The 22485-nt window shown below is 40.5% G+C and overlaps 1 protein-coding gene across 1 annotated transcript in view; it reads right to left on the bottom strand.

Annotated features, from left to right (window-relative positions):
* The window catches only part of NIBAN1 (niban apoptosis regulator 1), a 170720-nt gene extending 148956 nt beyond the window's left edge, over positions 1–21764 (bottom strand). The window contains exon 1 of the mRNA XM_040263807.1: positions 21458–21764. Within this exon, the coding sequence (XP_040119741.1) occupies positions 21458–21512 (55 nt within the window). The 5' untranslated portion in view covers positions 21513–21764. The remainder of the gene's footprint in view (positions 1–21457) is intronic.
* Between the last annotated feature and the right edge of the window lie 721 nt (positions 21765–22485).

Raw genomic sequence — 22485 nt, 5'->3', positions numbered from 1 at the left:
CCCCTGAAGAAGGGAAAGGCTACCCACTCCAGTATTCTGGCCTGGAGAATTCCATGAACTGTATAGCCCATTGGGTCACAAAGAGTTGGACACAACTGAGTGGCTTTCACTTTCACATATATATATGTATATAACTGATTCCCTCACCTAAAACTGACCCACACTATAAATCCACTGTACTCCAATAAAAATTGTAAAATAAACAGAAGTTATTATTAGAGGAGATGTCAATTGTCTGATATCTCCACTTGGATCTCAAACTTATCATGTCTAAAAATTAACCCTTCACTCTCAAAATGTGTTTTCCCCAAACTTCTCTGTTTCAATAAGTTGCAACTCCATTCTCTATGTTGCTCAGGTCAGAATACTTGGAGTTGTCCCTGAAGCCACTTTTCTTCCCTCTGATTCCATAGACCTGATCAGCAAATCCTGGCAGCTCTATCTTTAATATGTATTTATAATCCAACCACTTCTCACAACCTCCAGCTACCCCCTGGTCCAAGGCTTCCCTTACCTGGATCACAGATCTAGCCTCCTAAGTAACCTCCAGCTTTCTCCCACTTCCTTCTTACAGTCTGTTCTCTACAAAGCAGTCAGAGAAATCAGGTTATTTCATTCTTCTGCTCAAAACTCCCCATGGTTTCTCTTTTCTTTCAGAGTAAAAGCCCAAATCCTTAGCAGAGCCTCTAAGTCCTTCTGTGATATGGCCCTCCCTACCTCTCTGCCCCCACCTTCCATTGCTCTTTCCTCTCTAACCACACTGGCTTTCCTGCTGTTCCTAAGAAAGGATAAGCTCCTTTCCACATTCAGAGCTTTCGAACTTGCTCTTCCCCTGCCCAGGATGTACCTGCCCCAGACCTTCCCGTATCCCGCTCTAGCACTTCATGCAAATGTCGTAGAGGGCGTCCCTGACCCCTTATCTGAAGGAGCAGCCTTCATCACAATCTCCTGCTTTCTGCTCTTCTATTTCTTCAAAACACTCATTACCAAATGCCATCTTACTATGTATTAGGTTTATTTTTCCACCAATACGTCCACGATAAAGTCCCTCAAGGAGGAAGAAAGTCTGTGAAAGTGTTCTAGGTATGAGGCAATGAGGCTCTAATTGGGAGGATGGCAGGGAGAATGGAAAAGAAGAGATATTTGGAAGAGGCCTTATCTGAGAAGAGTCTATAAGACTCCACTGTTGATTATATGAATCAGAAACTAGCCAACGTGATTCTGAGCTTATTATTCTCAGAACAGTAATAACCTTAGAGATATAAAGGCATTGTATATAACAGGTGTTCTCTCTGAGATGCTAGAAATGCCCGTTTTGATGAGTTATGTTTACAAAGATGTCTAACAAAAACTCATCAAGCTATACCCTTAAAGTCTGTGCATTTCACTTTATATAAGTACTCAGGAAAAGTATACAGAGAAAACGATATATTAAAAAGTCAGAAAGTTAATTAATAAAAATATTCTTCTAAGTTTAATTAAATAAATAAAGTCCCTCAAGAGCAGTTTAGTTTGTTTCATTCATCTCAACTCATGAAGCAGGGTACATTTTATTTGATGACTAAAAGCAAAGATACGTAATGAATGCCTCACCATAAAAAATAGATCTGTGCAATGACATTTGCTTAGTTCATCCTAAGTAAGTATAAAGAGATTAAATGACTTGTTTCACTAATAAGAAAACTGAGGCCTAAAGACAAGGCCAAAGTCAGATGGTAAGTGTTAGAACCAGGGCTCGCTTAAGCAAGTTTTTCTGTGCTGAGCGTCACGCACTTATCCCTAAAGCCCATGCTCTCTACCAACTTTGGAACACGCTGTAGTCTCAACTCCACGAACAGTAGGAAATGTGTATCAGTTCAGTTCTGGTTCAAACCAACTGACTAAGAATTTTAAGAGAAAGGGGTGGGAGGGGGGTTCAGGATGGGGAACACATGTACACCCGTGGTGGATTCATGTCAATATATGGCAAAACCACTACAATATTGTAAAGTAATTAGCCTCCAATCAAAATAAATAAATTTATTTTTTTTAAAAAAGGAAAGGACTTTATATAATGTACAATTTATCTAAAATTTTTTACTTTGGTTTTAGAATAAATAAAACTATTGTACGTGAATGAACAGCTAACAGTTGAGAGTCCAAGTCCCTAGCAAGGGTAAGTACTTCACAAGGATCAGTACAGGAAATCCTTACAACCACCATCTGAGGCAGTACTATGATCCCCATTTTACAGTTGAAGAAACAAGGGTCAGCGGAGGTTGTATAAGTGCATGCTCAGTTGTGTCTGACTCTTTGCGACGTTCAAGAACTTTAAAAGCTGTGGTACATATACAAAATGGAGTATTACTCAGCCATTAAAAAGAATACATTTGAATGTGTTCTAATGAGGTGGATGAAACTGGAGCTTATTATACAAAGTGAAGTAAGCCAGAAACAAAAACACCAATATAATATACTAAGGCATATATATGGAATTTAGAAAGATGGTAACGATAACCCTGTATGCGAGACAGCAAAAGAGACACAGGTGTATAGAACAGTCTTTTGGACTCTGTGGGAGAGGGAGAGGGTGGGATGATTTGGGAGAATGGCATTGAAACATGTATAATATCGTATAAGAAACGAATCACCAGTCCAGGTTCGATGCCGGATACAGGATGCTTGGGGCTAGTGCACTGGGATCACCCAGAGGGATGGTACGGGGAGGGAGGTGGGAGGGGGGTTCAGGATGGGGAACACGTGTACACCTGTGGTGGATTCATGTTGATTTATGGCAAAACCAATACAATATTGTAAAGTAATTAGCCTCCAATTAAAATAAATAAATTTATATTTAAAAAAATAATAAAAGCTTGCACAGCTAGCAAGTGACGGGTCAGTACCTGAACTTGAGCAGTCAACCTACAGAGCCAATGTTCTGTTGAATCAAGAAAGCTGCAGAGGTAACATGTATGATGAAAGTTTTAAAAGGATTTATCTGCTCTGTAGATTCATTTTATTTTGTCTACTTTTCTGAAAACGGGACAGATACATATTATAAATACCATTTTGAAATGTTTTATTACAAACTCAAACATCTTACACTCATTTGCAATATATATACATATTTCTCCTTTTAATTCACAATGCAAAATTGAAAAAAATATCCTTAGAGAAGTGATGAGTTTAGTCCTCAACAGATCTCAAGGCATCAAATATTTTCATGAAAACCATAAAGAGACACTAAGTGTTTGTGCTCTCTTTTTCAGACATCCATTGATGTCAATAACTGTAATGATCTGAAATAAGCAAAGTAGTTATGTTATGCCTCAAGCGTTTCTCACGGATGTGCCAAAGAACAATACTGAAGAGAAGAAATGCCAGAACAGGAGATGTGCTGGTAAATGGGTCACAAAGTTGTCATGGGTCAAGAGGAGGCATTCTTTATGGCTCTTCTGGAACCTAGAATTCTAGAGATTACTGAAAATGCAGAAAAATGTAACTTCAGAGAAAAACGGGACATCCCAGAGTCTAGGTGACATATAACACTTTACAAAGAGTGTTGAGTAAGGCAACTATGTTATTTCAACTGCAACGACAAATTATATGCTTCAAGCACTTAGGACTTGCCCAGTGGTTCAATGGTAAAGAATCCACCTGCTAATGCAGGGACATGGGTTTGATCCCTGGTCCAGGAAGATCCCACACACCACAGAGCAACTAAGCCCATAAGTCAGAGGTATGGAAACCTTGCGCCCAGAGCCCATGCTGCACAACAAGAGAGGCCACCATGATGAAAAGCCTGGACACCACAGCTAGAGAAAGTTCATGCAGCAATGAGGACCCAGAGCAGCCAATATAAACAAATAATTTTTTTTTAAGAAGCACTTACATTATTTAAAATTCCTAAAAGGGGAAAAAATGATGTATTGGCAATACATCATTTAAGATAAGGGTTTTTTTTGTCTAACCTTTTATCTTAAATATTATTTAAATACACAATAGCCCAAATGTGATCCTATGAAACTTGGTGCATCATAGAGGAAGAGTGAGTTGGAGGAGGGAAAGAAGTCCATGGGAAGGAATATTCTGGAATGAAAAAGTCAGTAAAGATTCCAGACATCCTCTTAAATTTGGCTCTTGAGTCCATAGCAGGAGCCAAGAAGAGAAAATGGGAGAAAAGAAAATGAAGCCCACCATTTAGTTCTTTTAATTGCTCTCCACTGTGCTCCTCCTGGCTGGGAGAAAGGGTGATCATGTTAAGTATTAGGGTTCCACATGTTTCTACTTCTTTAAGATAAAATCCAGAAGATACAAGAGTGTAGCATTTCTTTATAAGCTTAAACATTCAAGAGAGAGACACACAGGGGGAGGAATGATCTCACGGCCTTTTTTATCTGAGTTCATGAAGGAGGAAGTCACACACCAGCCATTCTGTCTGCCCACCTGTGTCTGCAATTCTTCAGCAGCAGGAGGAAGTTGTACTTAAGTTTTGAACCTGAGGCTGAATCAGATTCAAAGGAAAAACTTGCTATTTTCAGGATTTTATATATAACTCTGAATTAGAGTGTTTTCTGGTATGGTCTTGAAACTTAAAGCTTAGAGATTTGGGCTTTGGTTTGGGTTAATAGAAATACCATGGACTTGATGAAAATAGCTCTGTACTAGGAGTGTGGAGACCTGAGTTCCAGTCCTATATCTGTCATTGCTAGCTATACAAACAGGAGCAACAGTCTCTCAGATCACAATGAGATGACTGGATTAGATGTTTATCTCTAAGGTCCCTTGCAGCTCTATGAATCTTCCACCAGGAAGATCCCACACACCACAGAGCAACTAAGCCCATTGATGTCAATAACTGTAAAGACTTGATGGACGTGAGTTTGAGTAAACTCCGGGAGTTGGTGATAGACAGAGAGGCCTGACGTGCTGCAATTCATGGGGTCGCAAAGAGTCGGACACGACTGAGCGACTGAACTGAACTGAATGTGTTTTATTTACAGATGTATTTAATCCAACAGGATCAAAATCATATCATTTCAATGTGTAATTGCTATTAAATAATATTAATGAGATATTTTACATTATTTCCTTTTTCTACTAAATCTTCAAAACTTGATACATATTTTATACTTGCATCATATCTTTATTTGGATTAGAAGTATTTCAAGTTGTCAATAATCAAGTTTAGAGGGCTTGAATTTTTCTTACCCAAAGATATAGCTTATCTTCAAAGTGAGATTACATTTAAAGTAGAAAAACTATTCATTAAAACCTTAGGGTCAACATATTGAGGAGATGTTAGGGAAGAGATGATCAACAAAGTGATAGGACTTTTTATGGTAATTGCCAAATGGAAGGATACAGAAGGAAGCTGTGTCATGTGGAAATCCAAGGGTTGGACGGAAATGACGTATGCCACCTCCAGGCCTAGTCAATAAAATGTTTGCCCCTAATTCAACACTGTCTCTTTTCTCTTATATACAGACATATGCAGTGTGTTTAGTTAAGGTCTCTGTGGTCATAAGAATAGAGGAGTCACTAGATCAGGGGTTCCTAATCTGGGGTCTATGGATCTTTATGGGATCTTCAGATAGAATTCAGGGAGTCCAAAAGTGGAATAGGGGGAAATAACATCTTTACTTTTATTAACTTCCAACGAAAATTCACCATTTCCTTCAATTATGAATGTAGGCAAACCACAGCAGAATTTAACAGAGCTTGTGACCTCACCCTCACCAGAGATCACACATTCTTCCCAGCACATTTCATTAACCGCACATCGTACGATAGCATTTCATCAATGTGACAGTGGTTATCAGACCCTCCACGGGACCTTACCATTGAATGCATTAATAAAGAAGCACATATATTATTATGTCACAGGTTTTTAATATATTTTGATATCTGTGTTTCAATAAAATTGGTTTCTCTTGTAAGCCTATGTATTTTTTTTTTTAATTTAAAAATGTTACTATGAGAAGGAGGTCCACAGATTTCAACAGACTGCCGAAAGGCTCCATGGGGCAATGCACTAAACGGAGAGAGTCTGGGTCCTTGAATGACCCTAACTCCCTTCTCTATCCCACACTGAATCATATTGGATTGTGTAATGAGTGAGAAATAAATCATCATCATGTCAAGTCACTGACATGTGAGGAGAATTCAGCAATTAGCCCACTATAGTGTACAACTGAAATGTGGCTTCAGGCCAATGCCAGTTGGTTACAACTGCAACCAGATTCCATGCACTGAAGAGACGGGCACTGGCAATGATGTGCTGGTAAACTGAGTCTCAAAAAAAAAAAAAAAGACCTACCATGGCTGATTTTCAACTACCAATACAACGACACTGAACTCTGAATTAGAAGGGCAGCCCAGACTCGGGCTTGCAGCCAGTGTGAACTGACTCCTGGCCTGTCGTTGGAACTGCTCTCCCTGGAACAGTTCCTAGAAAGGTATCTTGCTATTGACATCCCCTGGCTGGAGGGGAAGGATATATGCAGAATCTTGAGAATAATTGCTTGAAGGCTCCTATTTAAACCATCGTGTCCGACTTTTTCATAATGAATAAATAAAGCAGAATACCTTAGGTGCAGCAATTTGTACATTCCACAAGCTGTTGAAAAGAATCTAATTAGTACTAATTACAATACTAGAGTGTCCCAACAAATTATAATGCCATTGCTTCTGTAGAGGCATTGTGTTTAAACACTCTGAAACATTAATTAGTCTACAGAACAAATGTGTGAGATAGGTATTATTCACTAGTGTCTGAAAGCCAATTATTTATTCTGGGAAAGCCTGATACTGTTTCTGATAGTAAAAACAAATTGACAGTAGGACGGGGAAATCCCAGAATTATATGAACTTCATGTCTGAACTCCTTTTATTTCACTGAGCATTGCTGCTGTCCCCACATGAGAAATGGAGCACAGCCAGTTATCAGACCCAAAATGCACAGAGAATCCAGCCTCAGACGCCGCAAATCCTCAGGAGATTATCATGCTTGTTTTTCTAATTTAAAATCTTCCTTTATGAGTCTTTTGTGTCTTATTTTCCAAATGTATCCTATTTTATAATGAAGAAGTTGTTTAAAGGTACCGTTTTATTAAAGTTAAAGTGACCTACGATGCCCGCTTTCACTTATTTATAAATTCCCTATTATGTTTGCTAACATGCAGACAAATTTTACTTCCCGGATTAAGCTACTTAAAATCTCATCTACTGAAAATATTCACTTCAAAATACAATCAAATCATTTAGAATTAAGCTATGGAATCAAGGGTTTAGTAAATGTTTAAATCTCATTTTAAAATAAGTAAGTTGGGCTTCCTTGGTGGCTTGGCGGTAGAAGCTACCTGCCAGTGAAGGAGACATGGGTTCAATCCCTGGTCCAGGAAGATCCCACTTGCTGAAGAGTAACTAGGCCCGTGTGCCATGATCATGGAGCCTGTGCTCTAGAGTCTGGGAGCCATTAACTACTGAGCCTAAGTATCACCAGTACTGAAGCCCAAGAGTCCTAGGGCCCCCGCTCTGCAACCAGAGGAGCCGCCACAATGAGAAGCCCATGCACCATAGCCAGAGAGTAGCCCCTATCACCACAACCAGAGGAAAGTCCGCACAGCAGTGAAGACCCAGCACAATCAAAAGTAAACAACTAAATAAAAGTAAAACTATAAATGAATAAAGTGAATAACTCACTGTTCAGATCTTATCAAGCTGATGCTCCTTTTCATCAGAAAGGAGCTATGTGGACAAGAAAAAGCTATGTGGACCAGGATTGCAGTTTCTGGAAGAACATTTGATATTCTGTTGCTTATTCTCTGAGAAATTCACTTGCCTGTCAAAGAGTAGGCACTCAATACATGTTAGTGCTTAATGTTGCTGTTATCATTATTATCACTCCTCAGGCCAGGAGTTATCATTTTTAGTTAAGAATTGATATCCCAATTGAATGCACAGGTCTTACTTATGCTCCAAAATTCTTAGCTGCTAATCAATGAATATAGTAAAGTTGCAGGATATAAAATCAACACACAGAAATCCCTTCCATTCCTATACACTAATAATGAGAAAGTAGAAAAAGAAATTAAGGAAACAATTGCATTCACCATTGCAACGAAAAGAATAAAATACTTAGGAATATATCTACCTAAAGAAACTAAAGACCTATATATGCTTTAAATCTAAATTGTTGTTGTTGGTTACTCGCTCAGTCATGTCCACTCTTTGCATCTCCATAGACTGTAGCCCACCAGGCTCCTCTGTCCATGGGATCTCCCAGGCAAAATTACTGGAGTGGGTTGCCATTTCCCTCTCCAAGGGATCTTCCCAAGCTAGGGATCAAACTCGCAACTCCTGCATTGGCAGGCAGATTCTTTACCACTGAGTACATTTCAATTAATGTTACTAATTTAATCCCTCTTTATAATGAAACAGTTGGAAATAATTATACTCCAGATATTCATTTCAGCCCCTCAATCGTGTCCCACTCTTTGCGACCCTGTGGGCTGTAGCACACCAGGTTTCCCTGTCCATCACCAACTCCCAGAGCTTGCTCAAACTCATGTCCATCAAGTTGGTGATGTCATCCAACCATCTCATCCTCTGTCTGTCCCCTTCTCCTGCCTTCAATCTTTCCCAGCATCAGGATCTTTTCCAAGAGTCAGTTCTTCTCATCAAGTGGCCAAAGTATTGAAGCTTTGGCTTCAGTATCAGTCCTTCCAATGAATATTCAGGACCAATTTCCTTTAGGATTGACTAGTGTGATCACTTACTCCAGATGTTATACAATATTATTAATGTTGTGAGTGAAATTTACCTTTATTCTAACTATCTGTTTTGTTTAGACCATTATTCAGGCTTCCCTGGTGGCTCAGCAGTAAAAGAATCCACCTGCAAGGCAGGAGACATGGGAGATGCAGATTTGATCCCTGGGTCGGGAAGGTCCCCTGGAGAGGGCAGTGGCAACCACTCCAGCATCCTTGCCTGGAGAATCCCACAGACAGAGGCTACAGTCGTGAGCTGCAAAGACTTCGACACAAATGAAGCAACTGAGCCCAGACAAATTATTCAGACATACCTATCTAACTCACTCAGCATGACCTACGTAGGAAATAATTTTAAAAACAAGCATCTCCAATCCAAATTGGGAAAACTTCTGAGCTAATTCTTAATTCTTAAGCTAATCCTAGAAACTGTGAGTTGTCCTGTGTGAATTCCCAAGGTAATGGTACAAGACCGCCACGAACAATGGCCTTTTTGAAAGACCATCCACAGTTTCATTTCTCAGTCAATCCTGCTCATCTGTCCTGGCCCCAGACCAGCCCCATCTCAGCAATTCTTCATGAAGATCTGCTCCACTCCTCTCCCAAACCTACTGAGAATGTTGGTAGCAGGTAGTACAACTATATTCTCCAACAGCTGTTCCAACAGACCCAAAAATGCAGTATTCATATTGCTCTTTCCTAGAGACCTGGAGACAAGAATTATTTCTGTGTTCCATTTCTCTCCTCATTGTGTTATTTTCCTCTACTTTAGCACATGGAACATATTTATAAAAAAAACTGTCTTAACACCATTGTCTGCTGATTTCATCATGTCTGTAATTCCTAAATCTGTTTCTATTGATAATTTTTTTCCCTTTGAGTTATGATCTTTTCCTGTTTTTTCATTTGCCTGGTAATTTTTTATCAGATGTTGGGTATTGTGAATTTTACATTGTTGAATATATATTTTACTGTATTCCTATCAGGAATATTGGACTTTGTTCAGGCATGCAGTTAAGTTACTTAGGATCAGTTTGATCCTTCTGAGGTTTGCTTTCACATTTTTTTTTTTTTATTAGAGCAGGTTCAGACCAGTGTTAGAGCTTAAAGTTAATTTCTGTTCACTACTACTTAGGACTTGGAGAAGGAAATGGCAACCCACTCCAGTATTCTTGCCTGGAGAATTCCCATGGGCAGAGGATCCTGGCGGGCTATAGTCCACAGGGGACACAACTAAGCGAATAAAACACACACACACACACACACACACACACACTACTGAGGACCCCACACAATGCTCTATGCATTACAAGATCTTTCTCTTATATTTTGTTGCTGTTGTTGTTTTTCTAATGTCCTTCTATTTGGGATGATGGGGATGTAAACTATTTCTAGATCTGGATGACCTCCAGGAACTGTTTGACTCTATAAAATCAGATACACGTGATCGTCTGTTCTAGAAAAGGGTCTTATATTACTTCTCGCTAATTTTCTCCTCTGCATTTTCTTTGTTCTCTATTTCTGAGAACTTCAGAGTCAGACACTGAAATTTTTTAATTGACTCTTTAATTTTTAAATATTTTTTAACATTGCCTCTTCTATTTCCTATCTTTTTGTTCTATTTTTGCAAGACTTTCTCAACTTTGTTTTCCAAGGCAACAACTGGATTTCTGAATTTCTTGATCATTAGATTTTTAATTTCCAAGAGATATTTCTTATTCTACTATCGTCATTTCTTGCATTGCCTTGCAACCTGAACTTGTTTTCTCCAAACTCAATACTTCTCTTATTTTTTAGGATATCCACTATAGTTTAAATTTTTTTTCTCCTTTCATTCATTTATTAAGCAAATATTTATTGGTAACAAACCATGTATCAGACACTGATCTCTCAAAACAAAGACCCTGCTCTCATGAAGGTGAAAGTCAGTGATAGGCAGGCATTAAAAAACTAGCAAACACATTTTATTAAAATGTTGGTTGGTAATGAGTGCTATGAGGACCCCCTCCACCAAACACTCTCTCACTTGCTCACTACACTCCACCCATGCCACCTTTCTTCAGTTTGTTCAAGTTTCTTTTTCTCCTTCCCTTTCTATACACTGTTTTCTATGCTCAAAATATTATTCCTCATCCTGCTGAGCGCTATATCTTCAGAGTATCTCATCTCCTTGCCCTACCATCAGTTTTCCAATCTCACTACACTTTCTATTCCATTCATAACATTTATCAAAACTTGTAATATTGTTTACTTACCACATAATAGCCATTCATGCTTCTTCCTTGCCAAGTGAGCCTGATTTTGTTCAGGTGTCGCTATAGCCACAGGCTTCAGAGAAGATAGGGCCTGGCCCCAGCCAGGGGTGATTCTGGATTACTCTAACAAAATCATGATAATTCCCTACTATTGCCAGTGATGGCTTAGGAAAGAATGTGTGACCCAATACTGATCAGTGGGTCACATATCAAGGGAAGTCTAATATGGGAAGCTGGAGAAAGTTTGCTCTTATAAAGCGACTAAAAGAATAGATAGTCCTATTCTCAGCCTCTGGGACATTGATTTACTTAAGAATGTGGTATCTTTCGCTACTCTAGTCATCTTTCAACAGTAGGAGTGCTAACCCACAGAGAGCAGAAAGACAAAAATAGCTGACTTTTGATGATATCACGGAGCCACTAAATTAGTCCTATCTTCATGCTTCTTTATGTTCCAATGAGCTCTACTTGAGAAATCTACTAGATAATGAGCTTCAAATACCAAACAGACATCAGCATAAGGAGTGATGAATTGAGTAACATTTACTTGGAAAACAAGAAGTAAATAAGAAAAAAGAATATAATGTAATGGTTATATGTTCTGACACAGCAAAATCATAAAATAAAATTGGAGAATTGTGACGGCATGTATAAAACTTTTGTTACTAATTCTTTTCGATTTATTTTTTAATTGGAGAAAAATTGCTTTACAATGTTGTGTTGGTTTCTGCCATACAAGAATGCAAATCAGCCATAATTATACATCTATCACCTCCCTCTTGTGCCTCCCTACTAATTCGTAAGAGTTTGTTCAACAGTTTTCTGCAATCATAGTTGATGGTGGTAATAGTCACATCATTGTCTCATACAGTTGCATGTATTAAGTGGGATAATGTAGAATTTGAAGGTATTTAATTCCATTATCTATGGTGACTTTGAGAACCAAGAAAAAGGAGACAAAAATATAATGTAGGAGATACAAAATTTTTTTTTCATAGTTCTATTAAAATGGTCCAAAAACAACAGCCAACCTAGCTGGCCTCCCTAGGCCCAAAATACCCGAATCTGGCCATGGGGAATGACTTAAATTCTTAAATACCGTTTTCCACTAAGAGAAATCAGGGATTCTTTTAGACACTGCCTATTGCAAGTATGGGATAGGAAATAAACATGATGAACCAAGAACATTTTGACCTACCAGAAGACAAGAAAGCTATCAAACACTAGGAGGGTAATTTCAAAAGGACTCAGAAGCCAACCTGAAAAGGCTTTCATTGCCAGTGATGGGAATTTTCAATAAGGATAAGAATTTTCAGTAAGGATAAGAATTACAACAAGCTCATGAGTTCATATTTTTCAAATTAATTAATAATCTTCAGAGGATGATAGGAAACCCAAAATTATTTTGAAAACTGTTAAATAAAATGAAAGGGTGAAGTTTTTTATTCTGCCTTTCCTATGTGAACTATCATATGAGGTCACCAAATAGTAAATAAGGAAAGCAGCACTACATAAAATTGGTCAAGCCAATAAATGAAAACAAAATTACATAATTAGAATATCACCATTCTTCAATCCCAGAGATATTAATGGGTCTCAGCAATGAGCATCAATAACTGCTAAGTGAAAATGAAAGTGACTCAGTCGTGTTCGACTCTTTGCGACCCCACGGACTATGCAGTCCATGGAATTCTCCAGGCCAGAATACTGCAGGGGGTAGCCTTTCCCTTCTCCAGGGGATCTTCCCAACCCAGGGATCAAACACAGGTCTCCCGCATTGCAGGTAGATTCTTTACCCGCTGAACCACAGGGAAGTCCAAGAATACTGGAGTGGGTAGCCTTTCCCTTCTCCAGCAGATCTTCCCAACCCAAGAATCGAACTAGGGTCTCCTGCACTGCAGGCAGATTCTTTACCAGCTGAGTCTGCTAACATCACCAAAAGAGATGCCAAATGTTAGGGGCCTCCAAATGAAGAACACAGCACCACCTACAGCCTTGACAAAAGTATTAATTCTCAACCTGATCACATCTCAATATCCCTCTGTCAATTTGCAGAAAATATAGGAGAAATCTATGGAACGGCACCATGAACAATTTCCAGAATGCGGGAAAAGTACATGTCCAATAGTCCAGATCTGTCAATACATTATTTGCAAGTAAAAATTAGAGACGCAAGGGAAACCTGCAGATTAAAGTAAACCAGTTCAGTTCAGTTCAGTCACTCAGTCGTGTCCGACTCTTTGTGATCCCATGAATCGCAGCACGCCAGGCCTCCCTGTCCATCACCATCTCCCAGAGTTCACTCAGACTCACGTCCATCGAGTCCGTGATGCCATCCAGCCATCTCATCCTCTGTCATCCCCTTCTCCTCCTGCCCCCAATCCCTCCCAGCATCAGAATCTTTTCCAATGAGTCAACTCTTCGCATGAGGTGGCCAAAGTACTGGAGCTTCAGCTTTAGCATCATTCCTTCCAAAGAAATCCCAGGGTTGATCTCCTTCAGAATGGACTAGTTGGATCTCCTTGCAGTCCAAGGGACTCTCAAGAGTCTTCTCCAACACCACAGTTCAAAAGCATCGATTCTTCGGCGCTCAGCCTTCTTCACAGTCCAACTCTCACATCCATACATGACCACAGGAGAGATTTTTATAATGGGCAAGACTAAACTATAGTGTTTAAAAATACACTGTTGGGTGATAAAACTATACGAAATGTCAGGAAGTCATTACTATACAATCTTGGATGACTAGTGTGGTCGTTTGTTATATTGGCAGCCCCTAAGGAATCACAACTCATGGTATTCATGACTTTGTGGAGTTCCTTCCTCTACATCTGAACTGGCCCTGAGATTTGCTTTAACCAATAGAATATGGCAGAGTAATACTGTGCTGTTCCAAGACTAAGCCATAAAGAGCTCTGGTCTTTGCTTTCTTGCAAACTCTGACCTAGCACTTTATTTTTTTAGTAAAGAAAAACTAGCTAGTTCTATTCAATTTTATTTGGCACTAGGGGCAGAATATATCCTTAGACCATAAAGGAGAATGATTCTCTGTTCCACAATTTGGAAACTTTTAAATAGTATTTTCAATCACGAGATCTATTCATTTGTCTCTCAGATGAGTAACGTAAATAATAAAAAAAAAAATTTGTCTACCCTCCTCAAATATCAACCTTGATTTTTCTTCTGTTGAAGGAACTGTGCTGTCAACAGTCAGCTGTCAATCCATGAGGCAGCTGTAATTAGGATGGAGAATCGGACCATGGGGAATGACTTCATTTTTCTTTTTAATTTGAAGATAATTGCTTTACAGAGTCACGTTGTGTTGGTTTCTGCTGTACAACAACACGAATCAGTCATAACTATACATATATATCCCCTCACTCTGGAGCCTCCCTCCTCCCCACCCCACCCTGACCCTCTAGGTCATCACAGAGCGCCAGGCTGGGCTCCCTGTGTTATACAGCAGCTTCCCACTAGCTATCTATTTTACATACTGACCTAACATTTTAAAATTCAGGGCCCTGCTGGTAAGGCCAGTATCTTTAGGACTGAACAACAATCTCTGGGAGTAGTTTTCTTTTTTTTTTTCTTTTTTGGAGATTACAGAGGGGAGGCTTCTGGGATGGCTACTGAAGCTCTTTCCATCTCTTAACCTGGGTGATGGCTACAGGATATTCACCTTACAATGATGTACTAAGCTATCATTTGTTTACATGGTTTTGGAGCCTATGTTTTATTTTTAAATAAAAATGGTTTTAAGAAAAAGAAAAAAATCCCCATGGTTTGGCAGAGAGACCTTTACTCTTCTTCCAAAATTTCTCTGGACTGTGGACTTTTTATTTATTTATTTTTAGACTATGGACTTTTTAAAAAGCACTCAAGGCTCCTAGTTTAAAACTTTTGATTTATTCTAATCTATCCACAGCAACATCCAAACACATCAAGCAGAGAAATATAAACTTCTTTGGATCTTAGATTTTGCAATTTATAAAACCGAATTAATTTCTTTCATATATAAATCTTTTCTTCACTCCTGTGAGAAAAAAACATATAGTGCAAAAAAAACAGGCACTTTTATAAACTGGCTTGCATTTTCTTACTGGCAGCAACTTGCTGGTCTCTTTTTAAAATGAGTTTTCCAGCTTCAAAGGAGAAAATGTGTATTACATTTGGGATAGTGTATGTGTGTGTGTGTGTGTTTTAGTTTGGAACTGTTAGAATTTTAGCCCTCGTGTCACATTTTACTAAAGTGCTTTAAAACAGATTGTAGCAGATGAATTGTGCTCTTTTGTTCTCTTGTCTTCCTTTTCATTATTACCCTCACCTCTGACTTCATTTTCCATTTCACAAGGCAAATTGTTGTAGGTATCTTTTTTCTTAAAATGGTGTTAGCTAGCTTCACTGACAAAATAAAATAAAATAAAATTTCTGGTTAAGGGATCAAATTTCACTGCTATATAGCACATAAAATATTTTGTAAAACTTTCACAGTCCATTTACTTTGATTGAATTAGAAACTACTGTCACAAATTGTGCTCCTGCTATTGCACTTCTTACCTGGGAATCCAGTTCAGATAATAATCCCAAAGAATAACAGAGTAAAACCATAATCAGTTCAATAGTTCACAGCAAGATAAATAAATGAAAATCACTATGGTCATCGTAGGAATTACTATTACAAAAAATAAATAAATAAAAATTTAAAATCATTATCGTCATTCTAGGAGTTTCTATTACTAAAGCACTCTTGAGGAAGTGGTTCTCTCATAGCAAATGTCCACAGGAGAAAAATGTGTTTCATCAAGACCAGATCTTGATTTAGCATCTGACTCTATGAATTCATCAAAGCATGAATTGGGACTCAAGAGGCAAGACCACTCTTTCTTCCACAAGTACAGGAGAAAACAGTTTGTCTGAGCCAAGTGTCCTTATTTTTAATGAGATTTCTTAGATTAAGAAACTTAATTCACATGAAATTCTTAAAGTCTTGATTTCCATTCACAAAGACTAAAGGTAGCAGAAAGTAATCGTTGCCACCAGAAATTCCCAATCTGCAATAGTTTTCTTAATGCAAAACTCCTGCTAGCTTCATTCAGTTCAGATGCTTCATTAGTAGATTGGTATTTTTAAAATTAAGATATAATTTAGATGTATATAATCAATACACATTTTTGCATTATTTATACTGAGTCCTCTCCTTTTCTCCCATCCCTGCTATTTCCACCTGAGGCACTACAATTCCTCACTTCTTAGGTGAACTCATTCATTTCTACAAATTAGGACTGAGACAAATACTCATGCTATAGTTCTTACCTACTTCCTACTCTATTTGGATTATTTTTTCTTACAGAGGATCTAGGAAGGTGCTATACTTAGTGTACTGGCTAATATGCTTTGGGCCATAACAGAAGACAGTTATATTAGTTAGAAAGAGTTTGACTGTGAATAACAGTAATAGCACAGGGAACACTGGTTTAAGTTAGACAGAAGTTGCTCTCTCCCATATTATGGTCCAGAGGTAAGTAGTCCAAGGCTGGTATGGAAGTTCTACTACATGAAATCCTCAGGACCTGGGCTCCTTTTGTCCACTTCACTTTGCATGAATTCCTCCTTAGAGAACACCCCATAGTCCAAGATGGCTTCTCCAGTCATGTTTACAATCTAGCCAGCAGTATGGAGGACAACAGAAAGAAAGGCACCCCCTTTACTTTTAAGATCCCTTTCTGGGGATCACATACAACACTTCTACCTACATCCCATTAGCCAGAACTCAGCTACAGGACCCTATCTAGTTGTAAAGCAGACGCCAACTAGGTGTCTTTATTCTAGGAGTTCATGTGGCCAGCTAATACTTGGAGCTTCCACCATTTTAAAAAGCAAGAGAGTATTATGTTAGGGGATAACTAGCAGTCTCTACCAGCCCAACTTGTATCTCTCATAACAAGAAGTACCCAAAAGTAGGGCAGGCAGTCAGTGAGGTTTGTTGGGCTCCAACTTCTCCTCTCTGAGGCTGCCTCGGCCTGGCACAGCCCCACGTGTCACCTCTGTCTTAAGCTAGCTCCCTTCCTGCTCCTCAAGACAGAAACAGCAGTTCTAGGCATCATATTTCAGATGCAACAAAATCCAAAAGAAGAGGAGGAAGGATGTATCTCTTCCCTCTGTCCCCTTTTGAAAAGGGAAGAAAATTTTCTTAGAAGCAGCTGGCAAAGTTCCCTTCAAGTCTCAGTGGCCAGATTTCATCACAATCCCATGCTCTGTACACAGCTGACCCTTGAATATCATGGTGGTGGTGGTGGGGATGGGTGCAAGGGGTGCCCACCCTCCACACAGTTGGCCCTCCATATATGCATTCCTTGGTAACAGCAGTTCCTCCATATCTCTGGTTCCACATGCTCAGATTCAACTGTGAATCATGGAGTACTGTAGCATTTACTATGGAAAACAAATCTTACCCATGAGTTCAAACCTGTGTTGTACAAGGGTCAACTGCAGTCACTGACAAGAAGACACAGCCTGAGAGGCAGGGACCCATCAAGCACCCACCTCTCAGAAGCCGTAAGTGGGGCTAACCTCTCTGAAACAGAGGGCTGCACAGAGGTTCAGTACCCTAACAAAAGTGGGGTTCTGTTATTAAAGAGGAATGGGGAAAGGATGTTGGGGTGGCACCTAATGGTGTCTACCACGTTCTGTATCCTAAAGTTCCATACAGTTGACCTTTGAACAACACAGGTTTGAACTCTCTGGGTTCACCTACTTTTTTCAATAGTAAATACTATAGCACTACACGACCCACAGTTGACTGGATCTAGGGATATGGATCCACGCTCAGTGAGGAACCGCAGTTATTAAGGACCTACTATAAGTTATACGCAGATTTTCGACAGCACAGAGGGTCTGCACCCTTAACCTTCATGTTGTTCAAGGGTCAGCTGTACTATTACTAGAGATAAACTGGTCTCTAAGATCAGACCAGTTCTTATACCCATCTCCGACCAACAAATTACAAGTGAAGAAAAAGCAAATGTGTAGACTAGTAACTACACATCTAGGTTGCATAGACCACAAACTTCCTAGTGTCCATTCACCTAGGCAGACTTTTCACTCCAGACACTACAATCAGCATGAATTTCCCATTTCAGCAGAGTTAGCCCTTATGGTATAAGTAGGAGAAAATTTCCCTGAGAGAAATACATGTTGTTTTTAAGTTGAAACTCACTTCTTACTTTATAAGCATCAGATCCTTTATAAGCATTTCAGAAGAAGCCACTTTACAGGTTCAGTGTGGCTGACGAAGCAATAGTAAGTCTAGGAAAAGAACAGTTTTCCTGACTATCTGCTGCTGCCAGGTCTGGAAGTGTCCTCCCCCACCAAGAACCCATGTAGCCTTCAATTCTCAGCTACAGTACTGAATTTCCAGTGCTTTTCTGGCCCTCCACGGGACATATGTGGGAGAATTTTCAAGTTTGTTTTCTTTTGATTCATTAACAATTCAACGGCAATTTTTTTAAGGAAACAAAATTATTGCCTTAACAGGAAAACACTGTTTTTGGAGCGGTAGTTCACTTTTAGGCATACCAAAAGTTTGAAAGGAAAAGAAAACAAGCCAGTAAAAGAAAAAAGTGCCCTAAAAATGATCACTGATGCCTGAATTACATGAGCTTTCTTTTTCCTTAAAGAAAAACCCATTTAGGTCACTACTAAAAAGCATTTCTGAAGGCTAACAGATGACACCACCCATGTGATTACAAATTGATCTTAGTATTATTTATGAATAGCATTATTTTATCAAGAGACATTACTCAAAGACTTATAGACACTATTCTCAAAATGTATTCTGTCCTTAAGAAATATGAGCCAATCAGTAATTTTCAAAACATCTTTAGAGACAAAGTAACACCTTTAACACTTCTGACATCCCTTTACCTAGAGATTGACTAAATCCTAAGAAATAAATTACTTTTGAAATATCCGTGTGACAGAGATCACTATTAACACAAAGTTTCGAGGCACACAAACGAAATGGCAGCTGTTAAATGATTTGCTGAAAAGCTAGTGCTGATTCAGAATCATCAGCCTACTAAAATACAGCTGCTCCCAACACGTACAAGATTAAGTTCACAAAATTCACTGCAAATGTATTGACTAGTTATCCTCCATGTTGGCAAAGTTTATTAAGCTTGAAGGACAGTTATTGTCTCAGCTACAGGAGCTTTCAAGTCCATACTATTTCACTGGCAGCTACTTTATGAGAAACAGATCATAAAATTGTGTTTAAACTTTACCGTCATATTTTCAATTGTTCTGCTTACGATTAAATCAAACCTTGAGAATATTTATGGGCTAAAGGATGGGCAAAGCAGTGAAGACAGGATTATGGTTTTTTTTTCAGGGATCTGGGGCTTCAAAACTGTCAGGAAATCACAGCCTCATGACCTTCTTTTGCTCATGCACTAACAATTCACAACACCATGCTTTTTTCCAGTGCTGTTTTCTCTTTTTGGCAAGACCAGTATTCTCAAATGAGGAGACTTCTCATTTTCTCTGGAGGTATTCTAACTTTAACTCTTCTCTTGCCTGCACCCCTACATATTTTAAAAGTGCCCTCCCAAACAAATAATGAGGAGATGTAAGAGAACAAACAAGACTAGAGGATGTAATGACTGTCACACATCTGTTATAGTTTTAACACATTCAGAACACATTTATTACCAATCCTTCCTGTGCACTAGCTATCTCATATTTTTGTATGTGTAATAATTTGATTTCAGAATGAAAAAGGTAACACATTTTCTTATCACATGAGTACAATGCTAGCATCAGCAACAATAACCGTGGTAACCATGAAGTCTTCTTCAAGCAAGTTAACCCCTCATATGGCTGGACTTCCAATGATTGCTATAGACGGCCATGCTACAACTTTATGTGGTTTCTAAGCTTTTCAATGAAATACGGTTTTATAAAATAAATGCCATAAACCTATTTTGCTAATAACTAAATGCAAGCCCCTTCTCACAATGTTCTATTACATTGTTTTTTCAGTCCCCTACACACTGATATCAACAATAAGCCTGTAGCCAAATTTGTAAGACTAAGGCACACTTAGTTTAGCTTTTTTTTTTTCTAATATAAATAAATCATCCATCTTTTCCCGCATGTTAAATAAACAGCAAAGGAATACTTGACCAAGTTTTGCTCCCTGACAGTATGGGCTGTTGGTGATCATCTACCTCTGAAAGCAGCAGAGCAGAAGTCTGGAAAATCAATTAAATTGCTCTCACGTGCCCTGATTTGATATCCGTTGTAAGTGGTTTTCAATGTTGTGGTAACTGCAAGCAAATACGGAATAAGCACACTAACTAAATCCTTTCCTCTTAGGAAATGGTTCAGGGGCCAGAAAGAGGTTATCAGAAAGAACTTAATTTTTTTTTAAACAGAATTAGGATAAAACCTAGAGTATAATACTAGTTTAGCAGGTATTTCTAAAGCCAGAAAAACATAAATTCACGAGCTAACCGTTAGGTAGTGGTGGTCGGCAAAGTTTGTGGGGGAGGGAAGAGAAAGAGGCCAATTTCACCCAGGAGATAGAGAGAGTCATGATTTCCTGCAGTTTCAGCTCAGTTTGGGTTTTATTTTCTTCTGCCTCACATTCTACTGTATCACTGTTTCCCTGAAAGTCGCTCAAGTGACTCTCCGTCTAGAACTTCAGTCACTGTTACACAACACGCGTGTTCCTCTTTTGCCTGCCCGCCCCCTCGCCCCTCGCCTCCCCTCCGGGAAGGGAACAACCTGGGAAGGGGACGACACTGGCTCGCTGCCTCTGATGAAACCGTCCCGCAAGTGACATTATGAAGCTCAAGTGAAGCTGTGGCCGACGCTGCGTTTTGCAAAACCCGGCCAATATCACCAGGAGGGGAATTCAGCGCAAGAGGCCGGGAATCCCCAGGGAAATCTCTAGAAGCGAGGGGTATCCCCCCTGTTCTCTTTTCGGCAAGTTCACCAAGGGCTCAGAACTGTGTGCCACGCCAGGTACAGGGGGGCGAGGTGTTGCTGCGCGGGGGGCGGGGGTTGGGGTGTGCAGAACAGACACGGAAGACTGCAGTGTGGCGGAAACAAGGGGGGGTGGTCCCCCTCTCCGCAGCCGGCACCTGCGTTTCCCAACCTTCCGGCGGCGCGTCCGAAGCATCCCGAGCCTATGCGCCCTGGACCCGCGCACCCCACCCCGACCTGGGCGCTCCGGCGAGCTGCCCTCCGGCGGGGGCACCCGCCTGGCTGGGGAGGGGCTGTGCGCCCGGGTCATCCGCGCGCCCGCAGCTCTTGAGCCGGCCGTGGAGGGCGGGAGCGCGGCGGGTACCGCGCGCGGGACCCGCTCCCAGACCTGTGCCCGGGCGCCCAGCCTGGCCCCAGGCTGCGGGCAGACCCGTCGCGCTCCCGGGAAGGCCCCGGCGGGCGTACCTCGGATGTAGGCGCACTTGCTCTCGTCCAGCTGGCTGGAGGCCGAGCCGCCCATGGTGACGGTGCGGGAGGATGCGGAGCGCCGCGGCTGCCCGGGCGGGAGAGACGGACACTCCCGTCGGCGCCCGCTGCCAGCTCCTGGAAGTTGGTGCGACGGCGATCCGGGCTCTGCAATTAAAGGGCAAACTTCCTCCGAGAGGCGCGGCCTGCCGGGGCGCCTCCTCCGGGTCCGCGCCCTCTAAGGATCTGTGGGCCGGCCCGGAGCTGTCTTCCCGCCCTCGCTCCACTGGTGAGCTCGAGGGGATGTCGGGTCTGGAAGGACTTTTCTTCTCTTTGCTGGCTTCTTATTTTCACCTTGGGGTCAGAGGACAGTTTCCCTGGTGACCGGACACCTCTGAAGCTGGAACCTTCCTCCTCACCTCTCAGGAGGTGGAGGTCAAGGGCCCCTTGCTTTGCACGCCCTGCCCTTTGGTACCAGAAGCAACCAGTTCTTCTGGAGCATCACCTAAGAACTTGTTAGACATGCAAAATCTAGGAGGCAGCTAATTCAATTTAAAGGGTTTATATGAACGTATTTACAAAACAGAAGCAGAATCCCAAATGAAGTCAACAAACTTAAGGTCACCAGGGGATAGGGGATGGATCCTATCAGGGGATGGATCCAGGGGAAGATCCCCGGAGAAGGGAAAGGTTACCCACTCCAGTAATCTGGCCTGGAGAATTCCATGGACTGTATAGTCTATGGGGCTGCAAAGAGTCAGACACAACTGAGCGACTTTCACTCACACACACACACACACACACACACACACAGCAGATGGATGGGGGAAGGGGTTGGGAGATTGTCACTGACACATACACACGACTATGTACTTAAAAGGTAACTAACAAGAACCTACTGTATAGCACAGGGAACTCTACTCACTGCTCTATATGAGAAAAGAATCTATAAAAAATAGTGAATACATGTACCTGTAAAACTGATACACTTTATTGTACACCTGAAACTAACACAACATTGTAAATCA

This window comes from Oryx dammah, unplaced genomic scaffold, assembly GCF_014754425.2.
Source record: "Oryx dammah isolate SB20612 unplaced genomic scaffold, SCBI_Odam_1.1 HiC_scaffold_21, whole genome shotgun sequence".
NCBI lineage: Eukaryota > Metazoa > Chordata > Mammalia > Artiodactyla > Bovidae > Oryx > Oryx dammah.
This window is presented reverse-complemented; position numbering and strand designations above follow the sequence as displayed.